Source organism: Lycium barbarum, chromosome 1, assembly GCF_019175385.1.
Source record: "Lycium barbarum isolate Lr01 chromosome 1, ASM1917538v2, whole genome shotgun sequence".
NCBI classification, from domain to species: Eukaryota; Viridiplantae; Streptophyta; class Magnoliopsida; order Solanales; family Solanaceae; genus Lycium; species Lycium barbarum.
In genome coordinates, this window is record NC_083337.1 from 133994226 (window position 1) to 134022089 (window position 27864).

At 36.4% G+C, this 27864-nt stretch overlaps 1 protein-coding gene across 1 annotated transcript; it reads right to left on the reverse strand.

Moving 5' to 3' along the window:
* Window positions 1-4555: 4555 nt before the first annotated feature.
* On the reverse strand, window positions 4556-12329 carry LOC132638389 (hydroxyacylglutathione hydrolase cytoplasmic). The gene is made up of 7 exons (XM_060355291.1): window positions 12118-12329; window positions 11899-12021; window positions 8512-8673; window positions 8094-8172; window positions 6572-6685; window positions 5253-5429; window positions 4556-4831 (listed from the first exon to the last, which is right to left on the reverse strand). The coding sequence occupies exons 1-7, from the start codon at window positions 12162-12164 to the stop codon at window positions 4757-4759; spliced, it is 777 nt and encodes a 258-aa protein (XP_060211274.1). The 5' UTR covers window positions 12165-12329; the 3' UTR covers window positions 4556-4756.
* Between the last annotated feature and the right edge of the window lie 15535 nt (window positions 12330-27864).

A 27864-nucleotide genomic window follows, 5' to 3' on the forward strand; every position in this document is an offset into this window, starting at 1 on the left:
TTGCTCCAGTGGTTGACCCATATTTGCATCTGGGTTCACATTAGCAGTGCTCGCCGTGTCTCTTGTTCTCTGTTGCCCACTGATAGGAGTTGATGTGACATTTGGGTTCCCCTTTTGAGGATCAGTATTTTGCTTCACCATGTGTGGATCTGTTCCTAGGGCAATCCTAGCACTCGATGAACCACTATTTGTCTTCCCCTTAGAGAGCATCGTACTCGGTGGCGTAACTGTAGCTCCCAATTTCACCAGCTCTGCCTGCAACCTACTAACAGAGCTTTCCCCTACTATTGTCGTATTTGTTTTTGTCTGTTCTTCAGTGACAACTGCTTCCCCATATCTTCTAGCACGAGGATTCACCTTGGCCAGCGGAGGATCTGACAGTTGGATCTTGTTCGCCGCCCTCTTTTGCCGGCCCTTTGCCATGCCGGCAGTGGCACACGTTAGTTGAACCACTTAACGTACGCCCAAAAGAGATAGAAGTCTATAGAGAGAGAATTTTTTCAAGAATACTACTTTAAAAGGTAAGATATAATATTATATTATAGAATTAAAAAAAAAATTAATTGACATTATTTAAAGCTAATTTGTACTTATCTATTTTGGAGGATTTGATTGAAGAAATAAACAAAATCCCACATTCAATGGGAATTATTAAAATAATTGAAATTTAATATAAATATATTACTTTACTTTTTAGATCTTTTCCATAAATATTGAATATACATACTATTAATTATTTAATGAAAAATATCTACTATTATATTTGCCTTGATACGTATCTTTTTTTTTCTTTTTTTTTAAATTAGTATTAGATTAATTATGCATCTTTTGGAGTTGCACAGTAGTTTTACTTTTACTTGCATCAATTATCAAATCTGTACAAAATTGAAATTCAATAAAAAGTTTTACACACTCCATTCTTTTGAATTTATAATAAATGTAAAAATAAATTAAAGTAAATAAATTATATCTATATATAAACGGAGATTAATTTGCATTATGTTTAACACAAATAGCAAGCTATTAAAAAGTCACTTGGCAATTATAGGACAAAAATAATAAATATTATAATAAAAAAATACTGAAAGATAATATTTGAATTGAGATAAGAAAATTTTAATTAGAATTGAAAGATGTAAAATTTTGAATTGAGGTAAAAGAAAATCGAATTTAGATTGAATTTAAAGATAGCTGCCCTTTTTAAACTAATCAAATGATTATCCTTCCTAAAATTAAGACGATACGGTGCTACTAGCAAAATCAACTCAACAATCTTTATGACTTTGGTGGACCAAAATTATAGAAATAAATATCAATTTCCGTTTCCTATATCTTTTCCTTCTATCTATGTAGAGAAAATATTCTAATAAAAAATATTTTGCATTGAGATTAAGAATTTGAATTTGAATTTGAATTGAAAGATGAAATCTTCTAGATTGACTCTTAAATACTCCACTTTTTCATCTTCTTTCCTTCTCTATTTTATCCCCTCAAATCATACATTTTACACAACGTTTGTAACGTTTTACTTTTATATACTATATATTTATTTATATCTGTGTAGGTTTTATAATTTAGGACTACTTCTATTGCAAAGAAACGATGTGCTAAAACTATCGAGGTACTCTTAGCAACTTCTTTTATTTTTGATTTTCACGTATATCCTAAATATTATTGGATAGGTGAAATGTTTGCTCTTCCTACTGAAATTTATCACCTTTTGCACTTAATTCAAGCAGTTACATTAAGATAGTTTTATTTTTTCGTTGTGTTTCATGTACAATACCAAGTGTAGGCATTAACAAGCAAGGTAGTTGCTTTCTTTTGGCAGCCACGTACAATTTTGATTGCATAATTAATGCACATGTTTTAACTATAGAAAGACTCTAGCCCGTCATTCTTCTATTAATTTTAGCTTTTATTTTGCACCTATTTGTTTGTTACTTCAATTATTTGAGTTTATATTTTACTTTTTACAATTGAATTTGCTTTATTCTTTTAAGATTTTGCAGCGGTTGATGCAGAGGAGTAAGAAGATCACAAGGAGATTGGGCTACTGCCAAATTTTAGCATATTGAAGTTCAACGGGATCTCATCATTTTTTCTATCCAGTTTTAACTATCAAGTTTTAGTATTTTGTTTTAATAATTGAATTATTAGTAATAGATTTGTGGAAAAGAATTTTTTTTTTTAAAAAACTAATAGCCTGTTTGACCAAACTTATATCCCCCAAAAGTACTTATATTTTTAATAAATGCTTATTTGAAAAAAAGTGAGGTGTTTGGCCAAGCTTTTGAAAAAAAATAAGTGTTTTTGGGTAGTAGCAGAAGCAGTTTTTCAGAAGCTAAAAAACAGCTTTTGCCCAAAAACACTTTTTTGAAAAGTACTTTTGAGAAAAATACAAATAAAAACACTTTTTTGAAAAGTACTTTTAAGAAAAATACAGCATTTTTTAAAAGTTTGACCAAACACTAATGACTGCTCAAAAGTGTTTTTTTAATTAATTGGTCAAACACAAACTGTTTTTCACCAAAAGTGCTTTTTTGAAAAGTACTTTTTAAAAAAATACTTTTTAAAATAAGCTGATTTTAGAAGCTTGGCCAAACAGGTTATTTGACCAAACTTCTAAAATCAACTTATTTTAAAAAACGCTTTTTTTTTTTTAAGTACTTTTCAAAAAAAGCAAGAGGGAAGGACCTGATGGTGGTATATGCATACTGGCTTTCGTAGCTTTAGATTCTTCTGACCTTTTTATTACTTTTTTTTCTACCTAAAAAATTATGGTAATAAGATTAGATAAGAAGTTTCGCAACTGTAGGCTCCATAAGGGATATTAATACTATTAATATGTATATGAAATTATGCGGAGATTATCAAACAAGGAGTTATTGATTAAGAACGTAACAATGGAATCCCATTTGCTAAAATTAGGATCTTGAATTATTTTACTTCTGTTTTTGGCTCCTCCGCCACATTGAATATTATCAATTGAAAGGGATGTTGAGATAGATCTTGACCCTTATATTATTCTCTACTTTAAATTTGTATATTTAAGTTATTTGTTCATCTCTTTTTTATGATTCTTTTTTTTTAATACTGTCCGCGCATCGCGCGGGTACTAATACTAGTTTTAAAAAAAGGAAACATGTTAATTGTAATTATAATTTGGGAAAAGGGCCTGATTTACCCTTCTACTTTGGGAAAAGGTTTATATTTACCCCCCCGTTATACTATCAGCCCATTTATACTCTTATCGTTACAATAGTTGAAACATTTGCCCCTATTTTTAACCCCCTGTCCCTGATAGTATAACGGGGGTGTTCCTAAAGTAGAGGGGTAAATCAGGCCCTTTTCCCTTTGATTGCCGATTCTTCTATTTTTAGATAACGTTGCAGGTTTCCTAACTAGTTCTGATTTCCTAACTAGTTCTGATTTGCTAAAAGAACAATATACACAATAATTTTATGCAAAAGTAAGACATTGCTTCATCCAAAAGAAGGTTTTACAATGGACATATTATAACAACAATTTATCCAAACGAGGGCATTACATTACATTCATCCAAACAAAGGCATTTAAAACAACTTCATGATAATATTTTTTAAGTTACACCAAAAACATAAATGGGTCAACTTTGGAAGACAAAGTAACAAAGATGTGGATGGTAATTATAGTTTCATTGGCACTTTTCGTGGGTTTCATTACAGCTCCAATGATGAAGTGATTGCCCTTACGAGACTAGTATTTATGTTTTTGATGTAACTTGAAAAATATTATCATGAAGTTGTTTTAAATGCCTTTGTTTGGATGAATGTAATGTAATGCCCTCGTTTGGATAAATTGTTGTTATAATATGTCCATTGTAAAACCTTCTTTTGAATGAAGCAATGTCTTACTTTTGCATAAAATTATTGTGTATATTGTTTTTTTAGCAAATCAGAACTAGTTAGGAAACCTGCAACGTTATCTAAAAATAGAAGAATCGGCAATCAAAGGGAAAAGGGCCTGATTTACCCCTCTACTTTGGGAAAAGGTTCATATTTACCCCCGTTATACTATCAGGGCAGGGGGTTAAAAATAGGAGCAAATGTTTCAACTATTATAACGGTAGGGGTATAAATGAACTGATAGTATAACGAGAAATAAATATGAACCTTTTCCCAAAGTAGAGGGGTAAATCAGGCCCTTTCCCTTCTAATTTTGTCTCACATGGAATATATTTTCAAAGGAATGAAAAAGTCAAAGAGAAAGACGAAAAGTAAAACAGAACCTTAGAGATTAGATATTTGAAGTGTACAACAATACTCAGCAAAGTTAATTGCTTAGACCTAATTGTTTTCATTAAATTAAGACGCCTACATATGAATAACAGTAACCTTGAACAAATCCGTTTGGCCATGAGAATTATTCATTTTTTTCCGGAATAATTTTTCACTTTATTTCAAAATCAATGTTTGGCTATAAAATTTCAAAATTCAAACTTGGAATGGTGATTTGCCAAAATGTTCAAGAGATTATGACATCATTAGACGCTAAATTAACCAAGATTTGAGTCTAAACCAAGCAAAGCCACGAACACTCTCACACATATACATTCCAAATTAAACGTCAGGATTGTGAAGTTGAAAGGCAACATACAACGAAAATGAACTCTTTCACCACACAGTTCAATTTGATTTTGCCTGTAATATTTCCACCTTATTAGATGCACAAACATGAACCATAAAAAACATTACACTTGTGCTCGCAATGTTATTCAGCCCTTCCAATTATCCTTTCGTTGCCTGATTTCACGCAAGGCTTCAACAGGAGACTTGCATCCCACTTTTTCCTGTGTAACAAGCAAAAAACTCCTGCTAAAAAAGACTTTGTGGCACATGCAGATAAGCAGATAGAGACACATATCCCGTCCCATTAAGTGACTCTGCTAACTTTTTTTTTTTTTAATAACAGTAATGCACAGGCCAGGTGGCGTGCACCTTGACTATTCCACTAGACATTTTCTATCTCCCACTTGCAACAGGTACTTTTAACTTTGCCCACCAAAGCTAGGCAGATGGAATCCGGAAATGAACTGCCTAGCATTTTTTGTCGTTACTGGGATTGAAACCTGGTCTCCCATGATTTTCATCTCACTTCGCTGACCACTAGATCATACCCTTTGAGACCGACTCTATGCTAATTTTATCAAGAAGTATTTCTTCTCTTTCTCTAAAATGCAATAAGAGAGGTATTGTACAGAACGAACATACCTGAACCTCTGGAAGATCAACCCGCATGAATGGGTTACTCTCAAATTCTTCCTGAATGGTTGATGGAATAGTTGGAAGGCCTACTCTTCTCTGATGCTCAGCCCATGCCAACTTTTGTGCAATTTTGGTGTTGTCAGGTTCGACTGTCAAAGCAAACTGCAAATTTTTTACTGTGTACTGCAGATCATTTAACAAGCATTAGAATTTCCTCAGAGAATAGAGTTGCTGCTAAAACCCAAAATGAGTATCACGTTAAAGAAATTGCTACCACCACACGAACAAGTACTTCATTATGAGAGGCGAATAGTAATGCATTCAAAATTGTTTGTGGACAAGAAGTTTAATTTCCGTGCTGGATAACATTCACATATGTATGTGCAGATCCCCTTACCCTGGAGTTACATTTAGTAGAAGCATATGAGGGAGAGACCACTATTACAGTGAACTTTTACTGATAGGAGAGGCAGGGTAATTGGAGAGCAGATGTTGGAGAATAAGGGGGAGGGGGTTCTTTATTCTGCCTAAGAGATAATTTTTCTCCTTCTTTTGGGGTGGGGATGGAGGGGGTTTAAGTTATCCGGAAGTTCAAACAGTCTCACTGGAGGAAAAAATAGATACAAAGATCTAAAGTCAGAGAACAATCCTGACATAGAGTAGCCACCAGGAGCGTCATGCATATGCAAACACCTAGTAAGTATTGGAACCAAAACTACTCGAAGTATCTTCTCATTGGAGATTCATTCCATATGCAGCAGTGGCTTACAGTTGATGACATTTTTTCGCAACAGAAATCGTACAATACTTGCGCATGGAAATTACATGTGATATACTGTATACACATCTAAAGAGAGCTTTTTGCACGTGTTCGAGTACATCCAAGGTTGAAATTATTTAAATTTTTATTTGTCCTTCCTTTCAACTAAGTGATCATCGTACTTAAGACACAGAAAAACTGTCATATCTGGTAACCCAACTCTAAAGAAGAGGAAAATTGAAAGAGAAATTCTTTTGATCAGTAAAAAATGAGAAATTATTTCTATGTACTATAAAGATAAACTAGAACTGAGGAGCTAAAGTGGCTCTAGTCCTTAACATATGGACAAAGAAAGGCCAATCTAACCACATGTTATGCTCACTTTTTCACTCTTTTATCAAGAGTGCTAAACTTTCTTCAGTGGTCCAATGAAAGTTGTGCAAATGCGGCACATTAGAGAGAGTTAACTGTTGATGGACAAAATATAGAATCTGATCTGAGAGATATGATGACACAGAATAATTCTTTTCTTTAAAAAATTTCCTCAAGAGCATGCACACATTACCTCATGACCACAATATACCCGAGTTGGCTTTGGCAAAGAACCAAGTGTGACACACAGAGATTGATACATTTGTTCTGCAGTGCCTTCAAAAAACTTACCACAACCAGCAATAAACTGCAAGCCAAAGACATGAAGTGTTAAAAGAAACCTATTTTGACCATCCAACAGTATAATAATAAATTTTCGAATAAAGACTGTCAGTTCACAATAGCCCCTCCTGCTTGCATTGTCACACAATCTTTCGCTTTCGAATATTAGTTTGTTGCTTTGTATTCTACATTTAACACAACTTGCATGGAGTGGTTAGAGTTCCCATCATCTTCTTCCCAAATAAACTTTTTCAAATCCATAAACCTACATTCCAAGATAGAGCAAAGCGAACTGGAAGAAGTAGACAGTAAGCGAGAAAGGGTTCAATCCACCGCTATCCTTCCAAATCTTGGGCAAAGTTACAGCGAACCACTTAAGGATTTTGAATCTAAATATTCTTGTGTTATCTACTGTGATACCTCCAAGTCGAGAGAGAGATAAAGAAACGAGAGATAAGAAGCAGATAGATCTGGCATTGTGGTTGCAAGGTGGTGATGGCAAAAAATCTAGAGCTGTGCATACAAAGAGGACTGAGAAAGAAGAGAGTGAAATTGCAAATGAAGCATCGTAGGGATATTGATGATGAAAGGGAAGTGTTCTCCTCAGTGGCTCAAATAATCCGTCAGTAGATGGAATTGAGGACCTCATCTCATTAATCAACAGGTACTCCTTTGATTTTGATTTATTATTTGGAAAACATGGAATATACCTGAGTGCCTTTAAGTTGACTCTGTATACGAAGGGTGTTCAAGAAAACTCTCCTCTCTGTGCTCCAGAAAAGTTTTCCGCTTTCATTCATTCATTTTTTATTTATAAAAGATAAATTTCATTACCTCGGCTGCAGTAAGTTGGTGCTCCAGTGTGTACAACAAAAGCAGATAAGCATAACAATTGAATCCTTCAGGAAGCTAATTAAGTATGAGATTGTCAGCATTCTCTATATATTCATTTTACACCAAAATGAAGTAACCAAAGGCAGTTGAACTGTTCTTTCTCATTGGCTCTGCCCTACTCTCAAAGCATCTCAAGTTCCTTTCTCTCCATAACCCTTCTCATTTGTCCTCTTAGAACAGAAAAAGAAGAATAGAAAACTCTTGTCAATTGAACATGTCGATGTCTGTCCTCAATGATTTTCATCAGGAAGACACACCCTCCCCAAAATAACAAACTAATAAACAGATAGCATCAACAGAATGATGAGAGCACTAATATACGTAAAATGAAGAAAGGTGCACCATAAATGACCTAAAATCTAGAAACAATGAACAAAAGGCGTGTGCTAGTTGCATAAGGAAATATAATTCCAATAAACAGATTCTTAAAGTATAAAAGCTTCAAACAAAACAAAGCAAGACACACCTTGTAGAGGAACCAACTATTAATTAAGTTCTACTTGCTCCTAAAAGATTTAGAGGTAGACACCTCCACTCACCATTGTATCCCCAGTAAAAACAGCAGGATCTTCTCCCTCTTTGTCAGTAACATAGTAGCTTATATGACCTTTTGTGTGGCTGAGAGGAAAGGAAAAGCAATTAATTTTTATGAGATATGATCGTGTAGGAGAACAAGATGAGATACAATTCTCTTTATGAGTCTCTATACGTTCCAACATATCAGAGATTATAATGGTATGATTCATAAGATCCATTGAGCCTACTTCTATGCAAGAGATATTTCCAAAATGACCACAGTTTTTTTTTTTTTCATTAGTATCAGAAGGCAGGGTCATCAAATAAGAGCATCCAAATAAGAAAAGCAGTGGAGTCCTTGACAAAAAACTAAGTATTAAGAACATTGTATTACGAGTCAGTAACGGAAGGAAGCTAGTAAGAAAACTTTAAATCACTTACCATGGTGTGTGCAGAGATAAGATACTGATGTCAGCACCAAGGGATACCTTGTCACCATTTTCAACTTTATCTGTACAACCCCTCACATTATCAACTGATCCACCGTAAATTTTTATTCCAGGAACGAGCTGCTTTATTTTTTCATTCCCTCCAGCATGATCCCTGAAATGCGTTAGCGTTCATCAAGATCAGATAAATGCAGAACCCACAGATGCACATAAATAGATGTTTACAGCAAATACACTAATGCAGACAGATAAAATTAAGATATCCTTCAGTCAACCTGATTGATTTGTTTGTCCTAAAACATGTGTTTCCATGTAGTATTGCTCAATCCATGCTAGCCAAGGAGCAAACTCGTGAATTATTTTCCCCTCTTGGAATACGTGTAAACTTAATAACATCCAAGAGAACAAATGAAAAAAGGAGAAAACAGTGTAGATGACAAACCATCAGAAAAGAATTAGTTTAATTGGCTAGCGCTCCTCTTAAAAGATAGCACAAAAACCATCAGTCCCCACCCCCACCCCCACCCCCAAAAAAAAAAAAAGATAGCACAGATAAAACATCATTGGTTCATAGGGTATTATCCTTGAAAGATTTTGTTCCGAAGTCATAAAATGATCTCCCAAAAACCGCCTCTTTGCTTTTCAAGACAATCTGCCTTCCGATACCACCAATACTCTAGGAATATTCTCCTTTGCACTACATTCAACACCTCAAGAGGAGGTCCCCTGCAATCTGTAATTTCCAACTTTTCAATCTGATGTGGTTGTGTCCATTTTAGTTGTAATAGCAAATATAGTAGCTAGATATTGTTTCTATCAGTATCTCATTTCTTTCTGTTTGTTTTACAACAACATACCCAGTGAAATCCCACAAAGTGGGGTCTGGTGTGTACGCAGACCTTACCCCTACCTTGGGGTTAGAGAGGTTGTTTCCGGTAGACCCCAGCACAAGAACGAGCAATTCAAAGCAATATAAAAAGGCATGGCAAAATACTATAGAAAGCAGGATAACGCTGACGGAACAAAAAGGAGCCGTAACTACCACAATATAATACGATAATCGAAGTACAAGCAGCAACAAGTAGTACCAGAAATCGAAAGACAATGAACTACAAGAATAATACTACGACTACTAGGACGAAAGGATAAGTAGAGCAACACTCAACTACTTACTAACCTTCTACCTTAATGCGTGTCCTCTATAACCTCATATCTAAAGTCATGTCCTCGGTAAGCTGGACCTGCGCCATGTCCTGTTTAATCACCTCTCCCCAATACTTCTTCGGCCTACCTTTGCCTCTCCTCAAACCGTCCATAGCCAAGTAGCCAACCTCTCACACCTCCACAATGGGGCATCCGTGCATCTCCTCTGCACATGCCCGAACCATCTCAGCCTTGCTTCCCACAACTTATCCTCCACCGAGGTCACTCCCACCTTGCCCGAACCATTCTTTCTGTTTGCTTAATTAAGCTATATATTATAGTTTACCTGACACACTTTCTGTTTTCTGTTTTGGCGCGTCCAAAAATGTTTTGATAGTTTTCAAGTTTTTTCACAATATTTAAGGATTCAAATTATTAAACTACTCAAATTTTAACTTTGATGTGCCGTTACCTCTATTAAAAAAACTTCCAGCTATTAGTTTATTCTTCTATCAACACCAACAAAATATACAGGTCAATGAACATCTTAAAGGCTCTGTGGCTTGTCAACGTCGTAATATAAAATGTAATGGAGGGAGTGACTATTGTCACATCTTTTCCAAGGGAGCTGGCAAATAATGTCTTTCTTGGGCTGAAACAAGGAGAATTTTGGGGATTTCAAGTTGTCCATAAATTAATCTGAAGAAAAAAAATGTAACCTGTTCTTCAATGAGAACTGATGTCATTAGATCTGCATGTATAATCAAATGGTCCCACAAGTTTGTGTTCTAATTACACAACAATCTGTCATGAGGCTTGCCTTCACCAACTGTCGTCTGACAGTGATCAGTAAGCCAGGTGTGGAAATTAGTGTGTGCTTCTTTATAAACTTGACAAATCTAGCTATTTCTGAAAATTCCATTATATTTCTGGATAATGAGTTCTTCATCATCCATCAGATTGAATTGATTATCACCCAAGATTAATTTGATTATGTCGACGATGGTCCTTTGGAGCATGAAAACTATTTCAGCATTTGCACATATTGAACTTTTTGAATGTCAACTGAGATATCGAAACACTAACCTAAAGGTGTGTGTCAAATGAAATATTGGTTTCTACTCAAAATCTTCTAACTTTCATCAACATTTTTCAAGTTAATTTCATGTCCAGACGCAACTTATGACTTCCATTAACTTTTTTCCAACTTCAACTTCCAGCACTCTTTTTCTCAGCTTTAACTCAAATATTGGCCAGGTGGTAACAGTCAAATACTTCTTAAAGAAAGATTTTCTATCACCAATATGGTTGAAATATGTGCTCTCGATTGCAACACTCATGAAACAAAGAGATTAAATAAGAGTAAAAACGAAAATCGAGAAATTCTCACAGAACAGCCAAATTCAACAATCAAATGGAAAATCAATACTCCCTCCGTCTCAAATTATCTATCTTTATTCTCTTTTGCAATGCTCCTTAATAAACATTAACTAAGAGGGGCTTTTAACTATTTTGCCCTTCGTTTTTGAACAATCATAACATCAACCCGTAATTGAGGTGTTTCTAGTCTTCAAGAACAATTACTACTAAGGTAAAATGGAAAAAAAAAATCAGTCTTGAACTTCTAAAACGATAAATAATTTGAGACAACTATTTTTAGAAAGCACGACACATAATTTGAGATGGAGGAAATACTCCCTCCATCCATTTTTACTTGTCCGGTATATTAAAAATAGATCTCCACTTTTACTTGTCCAGTTTGGAAAATCAAGAGATAATTTACCATTTCATACCTATTTTACCACTATACTAACTACTGGGTTGGAAACTTAGTGGAATTGTTAGTAGCTGCACAACTTTTAGTTATGTTTGATTGATTTCAATTATACTACTACAACAACAACAACAATATACCAGTGAAATTCCACAAAGTGGGGTCTGGGGAGGTAGAGTGTACATAGACCTTATCCCTACCTCCCAGGTAGAGAGGCTGTTTCCGGTAGACCTCGGCATATTTGATTTCAATTATCTAGATAATTTATCATAATTAGGAGTGATATAGTAAAATGGTGATTTTATTTATTGCTCGTTAAGGTGTGCCAAGTCAAATATGGACAAGTAAAAATGGACGGAGGGAGTTGTAAGCAAGACAAAAAATAAAGAGAAAAAATACGAAGAGGTTTTAGATACCGAGCATATTATTATTGTAACAACGAATGAAGAAGAAAAAACAGACCAGTGGTGATGAGTGGTGAGAACAAACTTAAGGTCAACTTCGTTCTCTTGAGCTACTCTAAGCACCTTATGTGGCTCAACAGGGTCCACCACTGCAGCTTCCTTAGTACTTTCATGAATAATCCTAACAAATTCATAGAAATAGTAACAATTAGCATTTAAAAAGCCCTAAACCTAATATTATGAATTAGAAAAGAGACATATTTAATTGAGAACATACATATATGAATAGTTGTCATCTAAGCATGGAATGTGAAGAACTTTCATCTCCGGAACCGATCAGACTTTACCACAATTCAGTTGTTTGAAGTTGGAAAAAAGGAAATAATGGGCACTAATATCAAAATGGTATTTTAGTACAAGGGACTAGAATGACGTGGATAAGATTCGAGGTTCCACAGCCTTTGAACAATTGATGTGGCAGGATATCTGGCTGGCATGGAAAATGTTTTCCTAAATAATGTTTCTTTTGAGTATGCCTGTCAACCGGTTCCAACCGGAACCGGACCGGTAACCGGTTAGGAAACCGGCCGGTTCCGGTTCCAAAACCGGAACCGCCTAACCGGTTCCGGTTTAACCGGTTCCGGTTAACCGGTTTGAAGGTCCAAACCGGAACCGGTCCGGTTTGGACTCGTTAAAATTTTTTTTTTTTTTTTTTTTTGTATTATATATATATATTATAGTATTTATTTGTATATTGTAGGTATATTTACATATGTTATACAATTTTATAATTAAAGTTTAAATATTTACTGACTAACAGCCTAACAGCAAGTCAGCAATACAGAATAATGCTTTTCATACACATATATATGTATAACTTACATATACTTATATATATGTACTATATACTTATATATATGTATAACTTAATATATATATATATATATATATATACTATATGTACTTATATATATGTACTATATACTCTATATACTTATATATATGTATAACTTAATATATATACTATATATACTTATATATATGTATAACTTAATATATATACTATATATACTTATATATATGTATAACTTAATATATATACTAAATATATGTATAACTTAATATATATACTATATATATGTACTATATACTATATATAGGATAGCTTAATAGATATATAGGTATAACTTAATATATATACTATATATACATATCTACTATATATACAATATATACTATATATATTTATATAATATATATACTTATATACTATATATACTTATATATGTGTATAACTTAATATATATACTATATATACTTATATACATATCTACTATATATACAATATATACTATATATATTTATATAATATATATACTTATATACTATATATACTTATATATGTGTATAACTTAATATATATACTATATATACTTACTATATATACTTACTTATTATATATACTATATATACTTACTTATATACTATATATACTATATATACTTACTTATATACTATATATACTTACTTATATACTATATATGTACTATATACTATATATAAGTAAGTATATATAGTAAGTATATATAGTATACTTACTTACTTATATATGTGTATAACTTAATATATATAGTATATATACTTGTATATATGTACTATATACTATATATACTTACTTATATACTATATACTATATATACTTACTTATATACTATATATACTATTTTTTCTATATATACTTAAAATATACTAAGAATATACTATATATACTATATATACTATTTTTTCTATATATACTTATATACTATATATACTATTTTTTCTATATATACTATATATACTTATATATGTTTAAGTATACTATATAACTTAAGTATATTCTTAGTATATTTTAGGTATATTCCTAACTTAATAAAAGTAAAAATATAAACACAAATAAATAGAAGAAAGCTCAATGAGCCATATATTTTATTCATTCTTGGATAACATTTATTTGCAAGTTGTATTTTTTTTAACTTGCAAATAATACATGAGTTATACAAAAATAGTAGAATAATAAAATCACCAATTTTGAACCATTTCGTTAATTTCCCCCACATCATATTCGGTCATGGAAATATCTTCAAAGTCTTCCATTTGGTCCGGTCCACTAGCTATCAAATCTTCAATTTCTTCGTCTTCGCCTTGCTCCGCTTCTGAGTTTTGGTTGCGTCGCTCCGATCTAATCCAATCTCGAATGCACACTAGTACTTGCAAGCTAAAGCCGGATAATGAATGTCTATGGTCTCCAATTTGCTGTCTTCCTTGGCTAAATGCGCTCTCCGAAGCCACGGTTGATACTTGAACCGTAAGGATATCTCGAGCCATTCTTGAAAGTATCGGATAGCTTGCCTTGTACTTCTTCCACCATGCTAAGACGTCCACCTCATCCAGTTGGCTGATATCCACATTTGGCTGCATCAAATAAAAGTTAAATTCATCAAAGTTTGCAGTAGAAGAAGATAGAGGCTGTGAATGTAAAACTTTTAAACCCGACAAGCCCTTTTTGCTACTATGAGAAGTAGTAGGGCGTGGAGCAACTGGTGTAGCACGTTCTTCCAAACTAGAATAATGAGTAAAAACTCTTCTAAACTCATCATCAATAGCGAGATCGGCTTCAGCTAAAGATGGTTGAACTCCCTCTTCAATTTCTAAAAATGTATAAATTTGACTAACCAAATTTTTAGTATAAGACACTTTTAAACAAGGATTTAAAAGAGAACCCAATATAAATAAAGTTGGGATGGGAAAAAAATACTTCTTAAATTTGATTATCATTTCAAAAATAGCCACTTGATAATCGGGTTTATATTTATACTCTTGTAAAACTCTAGCTATTTCCGCTAAGTAGGCTAAAATTCCGGTTACCGTGGGATAGAATTGTCTAGAAAAAGCAAGAGTTGCATTATAAAAATTTTCTAAGAGTTCAATACATTCTTTAACATCTTCCCAATGCCTATAAGTTAACCAATCCTCACTATCAATATTATATTTGTTGTGAACTTGTTGTATGGGAATCCTATACTCATATGCTTGTTGTAGCATAATGTAAGTGTAGTTCCACCTAGTCTCAATTTCTACTTGAATTTTCCTAGGTCTAAGGTTATTTTCCACACAAGCATTCTTAAAATCTCTAATTCTTCCCCTATTAGCATTACAAAAAAGAAACGCAACAGCATTTCTAACTTTTTGAACAGAATCATCAAAATGCATAAGACCATCTTTAACAATTAAATTTAAAATGTGACAACTACATCTTACATGAAAAATATTTCTTAGAGGAGGGTTTATTTCTCTTTTTAAAAGACCAATTGCCTTTGTATTATTAGAAGCATTATCTAAAGCAATACAAAGTGTTTTTCTATAAATGTTAAAAAATCTCATTATAGTAGACATTGAATCGGCTAAAAATTTTCCATCGTGACGACCTTTTCCTTCGTCGTATAAAAAAGCTATAATTCTTTTTTGCATAACCCAGTTGTCATCAACCCAATGACATGTAATAGCAAAGAAATCTAAATGGTTAATACTAAGACCCAAATCAGCGGTAAGACAAACATTACAATTTAAAGAATTAAATACATGACGCAAATAAAATCTATATTTTTTAAACAAATCTATAACATCGGCTCTACAAGTACTTCTAGGAATACCCTCAAATAACGGGTTATAACAACGTTGAATGTAAGTAACAAACCCTAAACCCGAGGGAAAGGAAAATGGTAAACAATCATAAGCTACCATTTTAGCTACTTCTACGCGTTCTTTTTTCTTGTCATACTTAAAATTTCTACCAGTTCGTGGGTCTATCGTCATTTGAATCCCCCCCACATTTGAACCCGTTTGCTCTCCCCAAACATCCATATGTTTGGTTCTCATATGAGCATTTAGTGTACCCGTTCCACCATCCTTACCAGTTCCTTGCTTAAAACTAAATACTTGTCCACATAGGGTACATGTAACTGATTGATTTTCCCTATCCTTAGTCATAAATTTCCAAACTTTAGCTGTTGGCCTACGAGTTCTAGGCGGTTTGTCTTGTGTATGTGATTGTGCAGGACCTGTATCTCCTATAGGATTTTCGGGGGGTTGTGTTTCATCATCATCATCATCATCTAAGTCTTCATTAAAAGTGTCGGTAAAATGTTGTTGCATTGCCTCATGACCTAAAAGTGGATTATTTCCACCAACATCAATACCTAAATTAGGTGTTTCTTCCACAAATGTTTCCTCATTAAGCGCACCCCTAACAGTACGACTACTACTACCGGCACCACGTCTTAATCTCTTTGACATTATTAAATAGAAATAATTTAAATCACAATAAAATAAATTACAACAAATTAAATTGCGTAAATTAAATTTCAAAAAATAAATTGCTAGAATTAAATTGCGTAAATTAAATTTCGAAAAATAAATTGCTAGAATTAAATTGCAAAAATTAAAGATAGAGTTGGAACGAAGGTACCAAATTGCCGGAATAATTTCCAACAAAGCGAAGGCGGCTAGAATTGCAAATCCACCAAAGCTACTTCGGATTGTTGCAAAATCACCAACTCCACCAACAATATTATAATTGCAAAATTAATAATTGAAAGTTCAAACTATAATAAGACTTTGTGGCTAATTATTGCAAAGTAACTATAATTGAGAGATTGAGATTTGAGAGAAAGATGAAGAAGAGTGAATTGAAATGAAAATGAAGAAGGGTTTATATAGGGGTGGGGGAGGGGTTAAAGTGTTAAAAAAAAAAATTTGGGGGCCAAAAATTAAGAAAATGACCGTTTGGCAACGGCCATTTTTGCAAATGGACCGTTGCCAACGGTCCATTACCGAGGCCCAAGTCCAACGGCTCTTTTCTTTTTTTTTTTTTTTTTTTTTAACCGGTTTAACCGGTTTAACCGGTCCGGTTCCGGTTAAACCGGTTTAACCGGTTCCGGTTAACAAAAATTTGGAACCGGACCGGTTAACTAATATCCGGTTAACCGGAACCGGTTATACCGGTTCCGGTTCCGGTTCCGGTTTAACCGGTCCGGTTACCGGTTAAAACCGGTTACACGGAACCGGTTGACAGGCATACTTTTGAGTTTCTATTTATTATTTTCTCATATTCTGTTACTTTGCTAACGTAGAAAACATTTTTTGGAAAAATCTCATCCAAACCGCCCCAACCCCACACCACACCCACACCCATGATCCACCCCAAGCACCCACCCTCCACTGCCCACCCCCAACCAAATTCCCCCTCCACCAAACCACCACCCTCGAACATACTCCATCTTCACCCATTTCCACCCCACATTACCACGCACCCCAACCCCACTCCACCCCCACACTACTGCTCCAACCAAGGCAGTAGGGGTAGGGTGGGGTGGTGGGAGTGATCGGTAGAATGCAACTTGTGGGATTTATTTATCCTACTTTCGTTGGAAATCATTTTTTCTCATTTTTAAGAAATTTGTTTTTCTAAAGAAAATATTTTTCAAATTTTTTGACCAAACAAATATAAAAAAATTAAATATTTTCCTCCATACACACCCTTTTATGTAAAGTTGTAGAAATGTCTAATTGGTCAATTCAAAGTTGGGTAAAATTTAAAAGACATAATTTTCAAATTTTACCTAACCAAGATAGTTTAATTGTCTTTAAAGTTTTAAAACTCAAAATATATTTTGAAGGTAAAACTTGGAATTCAATGTTTTCGCACACCTTGATAGTCAAACCTTTTGTCAAAATCATTTTGTACTAAGTAAAATAGAAAATCAATAAGTAGCCTTCGTAAAAAAATGTCACGACCCAATCACGGTCATGATGGCACCTACATTAACCCCCAGGTGGGCGAACCATCCCCTTAATCCTCACTTAATCAAATTACGAAACATGCATAAATAACTCAAACAAACATTTTATAATTCTTAAACCAGACCATAAATACTTAAAGTGCGGAATACTAAGTTTATTACATCTTTACCCAAGTATTTGAAGTCACAGTACAAGAACCTCTAATCATAACCAGTCTAGGAATCAATATAAATGTCTGAATATACGAAATACTGTCTAAGGATAGAAATAGACAATAATAAGGGTAAGACTCAGGGCTGCAGGCTGGCAGGTGGCTCACCCTCAAATCTTAAGCAGGAAACTTGGGGGCTAGAATCAGGGTCTCGATGACGAACCTGGCTCAGACTCTGCACTCAGAAAAGTGCAGCAAGAGTACTATCAGTACAACACTAATACTGGTAAGCATCATAGGCCGACTAAAATTAGTTAACGCATAAGAAATACATAAATCAACGAAATAAACAGATAAGTCAGTTGATAATAATCAATAGGCACAAGAAATCTACAAGTCTGACAAGTTTTCAAGAATCACTCAACAAAAAGCAACAACTCAAGTGAATCACCAACAAGGTTCCGATAAGGTAATGTAAAATGCAAAGATAAGAAGTACAATACATAAGGGATGTAATGCAAAGCAATGAACTGTGATACCATGACCAATATCTCAAACCTGTACACACATACTATAAGCATTTGTCGCTTCAATAGTCATGACTCACTAGGGACCCGAAGTATCCTTGTACTAGCCACTTCGGAACAGACCTCGAAACGTGACTCGTCACTCCGAAACAAACCTCGGACGTGACCTGCCACTATATGTCCGGTACAGACCTCGGACTAAAGCAATAATACTGTTACTTCTCTTTTTCCTCTTTCCTTTCACTTTATATCTGTTTCTATACCACTCTCATCATATATAAGTGTATGAATGCAAGACACAAGGAATCATATGTAATCAATGCCAAATAATATGAGATGGAAATCATCAGTTTTATCTTTTTTCACAATTTGCATCACAACAACTAGGGCTAGTATAGCCCGCATAATCACAACCACGTTGTCAAGTACAATACATGATATCAATTACATAAAGTACAGCAGAAAGCCCAAATAATCATAACTCATACCAATCTAATTAGAATTCACCTCCACACCATGCCCGAAGGCCTGTCACTTTCCCTGTCAATAATTAAATAACACATGCAATGGAAGGCCTGTCACTTTCCTTGTCAATAATTATATAACACAAGCAATTCGCTAATCGAAATCTAAGAAAGGTAAGCCATAACCTACCTCGAAGACAAAAACAAGCCTCAAATTCCTCAAACTTGGGCCTTTCCCTTCCGGATCGCTTCTGGACGCTCAAAGTCTAACGATTATTTGACCCACGTTAGATTACGAATCTAATGATATACATATTGCTGTGCGTGCGAAAAAAATCCCAAAAATAAACTTAAAAGTGACCCCGGGCCCACAAGGATAAAATGGGAAATTGACTTCAAAATAATCTAACCCATAGTCTAGATAAGCGATATTTAAAGTATCATCAAATTCCACCCACAAATTATCCCTCAATTAACATTATCCCTCTCTTAAGTCCTAAGGCAAAAAACCCCAATTCCCTTTAACTCAATTATCATTAAGGACTAGAATAAGGGTTAACTAGGTAGAAATCAACAATTTAAGACTTAGAAACTTACCCCCAAGTGAAGAATCAACAATCCCTCTAAAATTCGTCTTAAAGCCTGCTCTCAACTCAAGATATAAACTTATGAAACCTAGTCTCGTTTGTTGGACGTAAGATATTTTGGTTTTTGAAATTTTTGCCCCCGCGTATACTTATGTGGCCATGACGGTCTCACACATGCGGACATTCCTCCGCATGGGCGGTCCTCACTTAAATGGTCAACTCGTTAGGGCGAGACTACCTTTCCGCAGGAGCGATCAAACCCAGAATTCCTTGGCTCACGCCTGCGAACCAACCTCTGCATGGGCGGACCCGTAGGTGCAGCACAATAACTGCCAGTACGAAAACACCAGCAAATTCCCCAATTCAGGCCTAACTCTCCGTCCAACACCCGAAACTCACCCGGATCCTCCCGGACACAAACCAAATATGCACACAAATGTAAAAAGCTACGAACTCGCTCGTGCCATTAGAATTTGTCATCTTGACCCAATCAACCCCCAAAGTCAAGTTTTCAACCCAAGACTCAAAATGCTTCCGAGTGCCTCACGAACCGAACCAGCCACTCCACCAAGTTATAATCAACCCTCCGGACTTCATGGAACTGACAGAATTTCTAAAAAGGTTCGTATAGACAAAAGTCAACTCTTTGTCAATAATTTTTCATTTATTCAACTTAAGACTTCTAAAAATCCTCAATTGCCATCAGGACTCTCCCGACTCCCTCGGGAACCGTACCACCCATCCCTGTGAGTCAAAGTTACTCTAATATAGCTAAGGAAAGGGTCAACAGGGGTAAAAAGTTCAAAAGGCCTGAAACAACCAAACAGGTCATTACATTAGATACCAATTAACCAACCGTTTGTCCTAGAACAGAGAAGAAATGAGATGAAGGAAAGGTACCTGACTTGGTATAGAGCTGGGGATATCTACTTCTTATAACAGCTTCAGTCTCCTACATAGCCTCCTTAACTGGACGGTGTTTCCATTGTACCTTCACCGAAGCTATCTCCTTTGACCTCAACTTTTAGACCTCCTTATTCAAGATGGCTATTGGCTCCTCCTTAAAGGACGAATTCTGATCGAATAGTGATGCAGGTTGTGCGTCCACTAAACACAATATATGAAGGGACATGGTTGTGTACCAGTTCCCTTATGCAATGCAGTACGAGAATCAACACAAGATTTTTTACCTATAAAACTCCTTGCTTAAGGGATTAAAAACCACGACCTACCCAAGTAAGATTTCAACTCCATTAACCAAGCAAACTTAGGTTACAACTCTATTTCAAGCTAGAAGTTAACTCCCATAACCCCTCACTCTTATAATAACTCTTATGCAACCCTCACACTTGACTACTCCTAGCTAAGCACACTAATACACCTAGACTAACTCTAGCCTAGTGTACCACTCAAAGTTCTTCTGAAGACACTCTTCCAACAAGCAACCTTTGAGAATTCAACTAATACACCTAGACTCACTCTAGCCTAGCATACCACTCAAGGGCACCCCTTGAGGATTCACCACAGTGACTAACACTAGTCACCCATACACTAATACAACTAAGCTAACTCTAGCCTAGTGTACCACTCAAAGGCTTGAGGAAACACAGTTCCAACAAGCAACTTTTGAGACTTCAAAACACCTACAATCAACTTCTTTTTAAGGAATAGTAGGTTTATAGTTTAAGCACAAAAGAACAAAGACCTATCAGTCTTAGAACTCAACACATCTTTAGTTGTAGAGAACAGGTCCTTAGATCTGTTAACGCCTTATTCTTGTACAACCTTTGGAGAGTGGAGACTTGCACTTGAGATCTATATTTTTGTGCAAAAGTGAGTCTTCTCTTGGAAGATAATGTCTCCCTGGGTAGAGGTGACCACTCATGAAATTTGGTTCGTTAATCAATCGGCCTTGCTGAGGTGCTATTGTATAGATCATTGTACATTTCAGCAGCACACTTTACAGTTGTGGATTTGGACTTCCAACGCTTTAGTGACCAGGACCTTTATCTGGAGGAACCTGGTCCCTCATCTATTCTTCGAACAAGTTGTAAGTACTGGGTACATTGTCAATAGCTCTATATTTTCCCCGTTGGCTGAGCAAGCTGGAGACCTGATTCCATCTAGTCCTTCTGAGTCAACATATCTGGTCTCTCATATATGAGCAAATCCTGCAGGCATCTGATCTTTCAAGGAGCATGTTAGAATAGCAGCATATGAGATATCATAAGGTTAACCAAGTTCAGTCAGGTGAACCTAATTGTATCTAGTTCCTTGGAGTTTGTCATGTCATCAAACATATCATTTATTATCAAATAGGACGGAGTCCCAATGGATGATATAAGACCCGTCCGAATCGTATTTCTTCAGCATAGAAACGTGAAACACCGGGTGAACACCCGACAAACCCCGAGGTAAATCCAACTCATAAGCTACCTCTTAACACGCCGAAGGATCTCAAATAGACCGATGAACCTCGGGCTTAGCTTGCCCTTTTTCTCAAATCTCATCACACCCTTCATGGGTGAAACCTTCAATAGAACCTAGTCACCAACCATAAACTCCAAATCACGAACCTTTCGATCCGGATACACCTTTTGCCTACTCTGTGCCGCAAGGAGCTTTTCTTGAATCAACTTCAATTTATCTAATGACTGTCTCAACAGATCGGTACCCTAAGGTTTCAGCTCAAAAGCATCAAACCAGCCAATCGAAGATTGACATCTCCTTCTATATAAGGCCTCAAATGGAGCCATGTCAATACTCTTGTGATTGCTATTGTTGTATGCATACTCTGCCAAAGGTAAGAACTGGTCCCAATGACCACCGAAGTCAATAACACATGCTCGGAGCATATCCGCTTAAACCTGAATTGTCCGCTCAGACTGGCCATCCTTCTGCGGGTGGAAGGCGACACTATGATCCAACTGAGTCCCTATCTCCTTCTGCAAGGTCCTCTAGAAATGGGGCGTGACTTAGTGCCTCTGTCGGAGATAATGGAAATGGGCACCCCATGCAATCAAATAATCTCTTTGATGTAGATTTTGGCCAACTTCTCCACGTTGTAGGTGGTCTAAACGGGAATGAAGTGCCCAGACTTGGTCAAGTTATCCACGATAACCCAAATAGCATCCAACTTGCCCAAAGTCTTTGGTAGGCCAACCACAAATCCCATGGCTATCTTGTCTCTCTTCCACTCTGGAATGAACATCATCTAAATCATACCCACCGGTCTTTGATACTCGTACTTAACATGCTGGCAATTCAAACACTGAGAAACAAACTTAACAATATCATGCTTCATCCTACCCCCATCAATAGTGTTGTCTCAAATCACGGAACATCTTTGTAGCACCAAGGTGAATGGAATATCTAGATCTGCAACCCGAGGAACGCAAACGTGACCCTTAATCCTCAAGACTCCCCACTATACAGAATTGTCTCATTGGCCTCTCCACTCAACACTTTATCACGAATCTTGCACAATTTCACATCCTCAAATTGTTGTGCCTTAATTTGTTTCAAAAGACACGACCTCGCCTCAACATAACCAAAACCCTACACGAATCTGAAATGTCAAGCCTCACCATCCCGTTTACCAAATTCTTAATGTCCCAAACCAAAGTTCTCTCCTATATTACCAATCGGGCTAAACTACCCATATTCATTGCCTTCTGGCTTAGTGCATCCGCCATAACATTAGCTTTGCCCGGGTGATACAAAATGATCAGGTCATAGTCCTTTAGTAACTCCATCCATCTGCACTGTCTGGAATTCAAGTTCCGCTGATTGAACACATGCTGAAGACTACAATGATCGGTGAAAATCTTACAATGAACCTCATACAAGTAATGCCTCCAAATCTTCAAAGAAAATACCACCGCCGCCAATTCTAAGTCATGGGGGGGAAGTTCATTTCATGCACTTTTAATTGCCTCAAAGCATAGGCAATCACCTCACCTTCCTGCATCAAAACATAGCCCAAACCTATACGCGAAACATCACAACACACAGTGAAGTCCTTCTCCTCAACTGGTAGAGATAAAATAGGACCGTACTCAACAAAGTCTTGAGCTTTTGGAAGATATCCTTACATTCATCGGACCACTAAAAAGGCACTTCTTTTGAGTCAAACGAGTCAAGTGGGAACCAATTAATGAAAACCCTTTCACAAACCAACGATAATAACTACCGAGACCCACAAAACTCCTAATCTCGGTCACTGAAGTAGGCCTAGCCCAATCTTAGAGTGCCTCGATCTTCTTAGGATCCACCATAATCCTATCCTTAGACACAACATGCCCCAAGAATGCCACAAAACGAGCAAAACTCACACTTAGAAAATTTAGCATAAAGTTCCTCTCTTTCAACAATCCAAGTACAATCCTCAAATGTCTCTCATGATCTTCCTTGCTCCGCGAGTACACCAAAATGTCATCAATGAAAACTATAACGAAATAGTACAAGTATGGCTTGAAGATTTCATTCATCAAATCCATAAAAGCTGTCAGGGCATTTATAAGCCCGAAAGACATAACTAGGAACTCGTAATGGCTAGAGCGAGTCCTGAAGGCCATCTTTGGAATGTCCTCTGCCCTAATCATTAACTGCCACAATCTGAAATGTCAAGTCTCACCATCCCATTTGCCAAAGTCTAAATTTCCCAAACCAAAGGTTTCTCTTTTATTACCAATAGGGCCAAACTACCCATATCCATTGCCTTTTGGCTCAACACATCTGCCATAATATTGGCTTTGCTTGGGTGATACAGAATGGTCAGATCATAGTCCTTTAGTAACTCCATCCATGTGCATCGTCTGGAATTCAAGTCCCTCTGATTGAACACATGCTGAAGACTACGATGACCGGTGAAAATCTCACAATGAACCCCATACGAATAGTGCCTCCAAATCTTCAAAGCAAATACCACTGCCGCCAACTTTAAGTCATGAGTGGGGTAGTTCTTTTCATGCACCTTCAATTGCCTCGAAGTGTAGGCAATCGCCTTACCTTCCTGCATCAAAACACAACCCAAACCTATACGCGAAGCATCACAATACATATTGAAGTCCTTTCCCTCAACCGGTAGACATAAAATAGGACCTTAGTAAACAAAGTCTTGAGCTTTTGGAAGCTCTCCTCACATTCATCAGACCACTGAAAAGGCACATTATTTTGAGTCAAACGAGTCAAGTAAGAACCAATCAATGAAAATCCCTTCACAAACCGACGATAATAATTGGCAAGACCCAAAAAACTCCCGCTCTCGGTCACTAAAGTGGGCCTAGCTCTATCTCAGACTACCTTGATTTTCTTAGTTATAGCAGCTATGGAAGCTCAATTTCATTGAAGGACAAGGAAATTTATTTCAAGATCAACGGGCTTCAATTAGCAATTAAAAAGTGTCTTGTGATGGAAGAATAGGTCCGTCCCAATAAAGATATTTTGCTCAAATATTACATCTATTTGGAGGCCCAAATTAAGACTAAATCAGATGGAATAAGGCCCAAATTAGCCCCAAAAAGGAGAATTTCCAGCAGCCCTAAATCTGCCCAAACTAGTTGTAGAATAAATATTTAATTATTATTTTAATATATGTAGACTTGCATTGGTCCAAGTGTGGGTAGTCTTCTAGGTTGTTTTAATCTATGTTGACTGCATTGGTCCAAGTGTGAGAAGTCTTCTATGCTTCTAGGGAAGATAATTCCCATTTATTTCTATTTTGACTAGCTCCTTATTTACAACTATATAAAGGGGTAATTGTCCTTCATTGTAATGCATATTTGAAGAATATAATATAATTGAGAGTTCTTTTGAACCTTTGTGAAGAATTACTTTGGATTTATCGTTTGACCTAGCTAGTTCACAGTTCAAGGTAGTAAGATAACTTCTTTTTGATATCTTTGGTTTCTTCTTCGTATTCTTAGAAGGCGATTAGTACACATACTAATTGTTGTCTCATGTTACTCAGGAAGCGGTCAAGATCCAAATTTTAAGTTTGATTCGTTTCTCAAGTAAAGGCGTTTGGTTCATTCAATAACCAATTCGTTGTTACTTGGATTGTTTCAATCTTTAGAACTTGCATTCTTGGAAGTTCTTGGAACTATTTCCCTGAATTTTCTCATATCTTTATTTTTCAGAGTATTTTCTATTTTTGCTTCCGTGCTTCTTATATTTTAATTCTAAATTTGGGATCTCGCTAACCTCGTTGTTATCACTTAAGATCCACCATAATCCCATCTTTAGACATAACATGCCCCAAGAATGCCACAGAATCGAGCCAAAAGTCACACCTAGAAAATTTAGCAAAAAGTTCCTTCTCCTTCAACAATCCAAGTACAATCCTCAAATGTTTCTCATGATCCTCCTTGCTCCGCGAGTACACCAAAATGTCATCAATGAATACTAAGATGAAAGAGTGCAAGTATGTCTTTAAGATTCTTTCATCAGATCCATAAAAGCCATCAGGGAATTTGTAAGCCCGAAAGACATAACTAGGAAATCGTAATGGCCATAGGGAGTGCTGAAGGTCGCCTTTGGAATGTCCTATGCCCTAATATTCAACTAGTGATAGCCCGACCTCAAATCAATCTTGGAAAATACTGAAGCTCCCTGAAGCTAGTCAAACAAATCATCGATGTGGAGAATTTGATACTTGTTCTGGATGGTAACTTTGTTCAATTGAAGATAATTAATACACATCCTTATCGACGCATCCTTCTTTTTTACAAAACGCACAGGAGCGCCCCAAGGGGAGACACTAGGTCTAATGAATCCCTTGCTCAGAAGATCTTGCAACTATTCCTTCAACGGTCGGTGTCATCCGATATGGAGGAATAGAAATAGGGCGAGTGCCCGGCTATAGATTAATGTAGAAATCGATATCACGATTGGGTGGCATACCGAGTAAGTCCATAGGAAACACCTCTGAATCCGTCACTACAAGCACAGACTTAAGTGACGGAGTGTCAACACTAGTATCACGAATACGGGCTAAATAGGCCAGACATCCTCTGTGGACTAACTTCCTGGCCTAAAGGAATGAGATAATCTTCTTCGGGAGAGACTATAAGTACCCTTCCACTCAAGTCTCGAAATAACTGGCATGGCTAATGTGACTGTCTTAGCGTGATTGTCAAAAATCCCGTGATAAAGAGACAACCAACTCATGCCCAATATAACATCCAAATCTACCATATCAAGGATCACAAAATCTATCCATGTACCATAACCCATAAAGGTAATTGTACAAGACCGATAGACTCGATCTACCACTATAAAATCTCCAACCGGAGTAGAGTCATGAATAGGTACTTCAAGTAGATCACAAATCATATCCAAACCCATAGAGAAATATGTGGACACATAAGAGAAACTGGAAGCTGGGTCAAATAACACGGAAGCCATTCGGTAAAAGACTGAAATAATACCTGTGATGACAACATCAGAAGCCTCGGCCTCTAGCCTGTTATGGAAGGAATAGCTATGAACCTTCTTCGTCATCCGACTGCGAACTACCACAACCACCCTGACCTGACTGGGCCCCGCCCCTACTTGGCTGATGACCACCTCTATCGGACTGAAATCCGCTTATGCTAGCCTAGGGACTACCTCTACCAGACGTGTGACCACCTCTTCCAAACTGTGCACAGAAGACCCACCCCCTCTAAATAATGGTGCTAAAGACATGGGGGTTTGATACAGAGTAGTCTATCCACTTTGTCTGAGTGAGGGACAATGGATCCTGATATGCCTCGACTCATCCCATTCATAACAACTCCGTCGGACACATCCTGATGAACTGAAGCTGACGAACCGGAATGCCCTTCGCGATCTGGGAATCGGGAATAAGAACCCTGAACTGACTGTCCTGAAGAGTAACGACTGGGCCCTGAAAAACCCCCAACCGATGTCTGAATAGCTGACTGAATTGGGCAACTGGTGTAGAATTGGGGACTATGCCCATAATGGCCCTGCTCTCTGAATGAAGTATAACTGAAATTGCCCCCTCTTATCCTCAACCTTACCATGACCCTGTCTCACTGACTCGATCGAAGTGACATGATCCACCACCTCATAAAATGTAGCTCATGAGGTCACTAACTATAGTGCCGCCAACTTTAACGGAACATTCAACCCTTTGACAAATCTTCTCACTCTCTCCGCCTCTATGAGGATCAATTGAAGCGCATATCTAGACAAGGAATAAAAGCGAGCCTCATACTCAGTAACAGACAGCCCTCTCTGATTTAGGTCACTAAACTCATCCTGTCTCCTGTCCCTCAAAGTATGCAAAACGTACTTCTCTAAGAAGATCTGATAAAATTCGGTCCATGATAATGGAGGCGACTCAGCTGGTCTGCACTCGATGTAAGATCTCCACCAAAGCTTGGCATCACCCATTAACTGGAAAGCCACGTAATCAACTTCATGCGTCTCCACCCCCCAGTTTGT

Coding starts and splice junctions, on each gene's coding strand:
- LOC132638389 (XM_060355291.1), bottom strand. CDS start 12,164: ATGAAAGTTCTTCACATTCCATGCTTAGATGACAACTATTCATATAT. Junction 8,674..11,898: donor CTCACCACTCATCACCACTG/GTCTGTTTTTTC, acceptor AACGCATTTCAG/GGATCATGCTGGAGGGAATG. Junction 4,832..5,252: donor TTGATCTTCCAGAGGTTCAG/GTATGTTCGTTC, acceptor CTTGTTACACAG/GAAAAAGTGGGATGCAAGTC.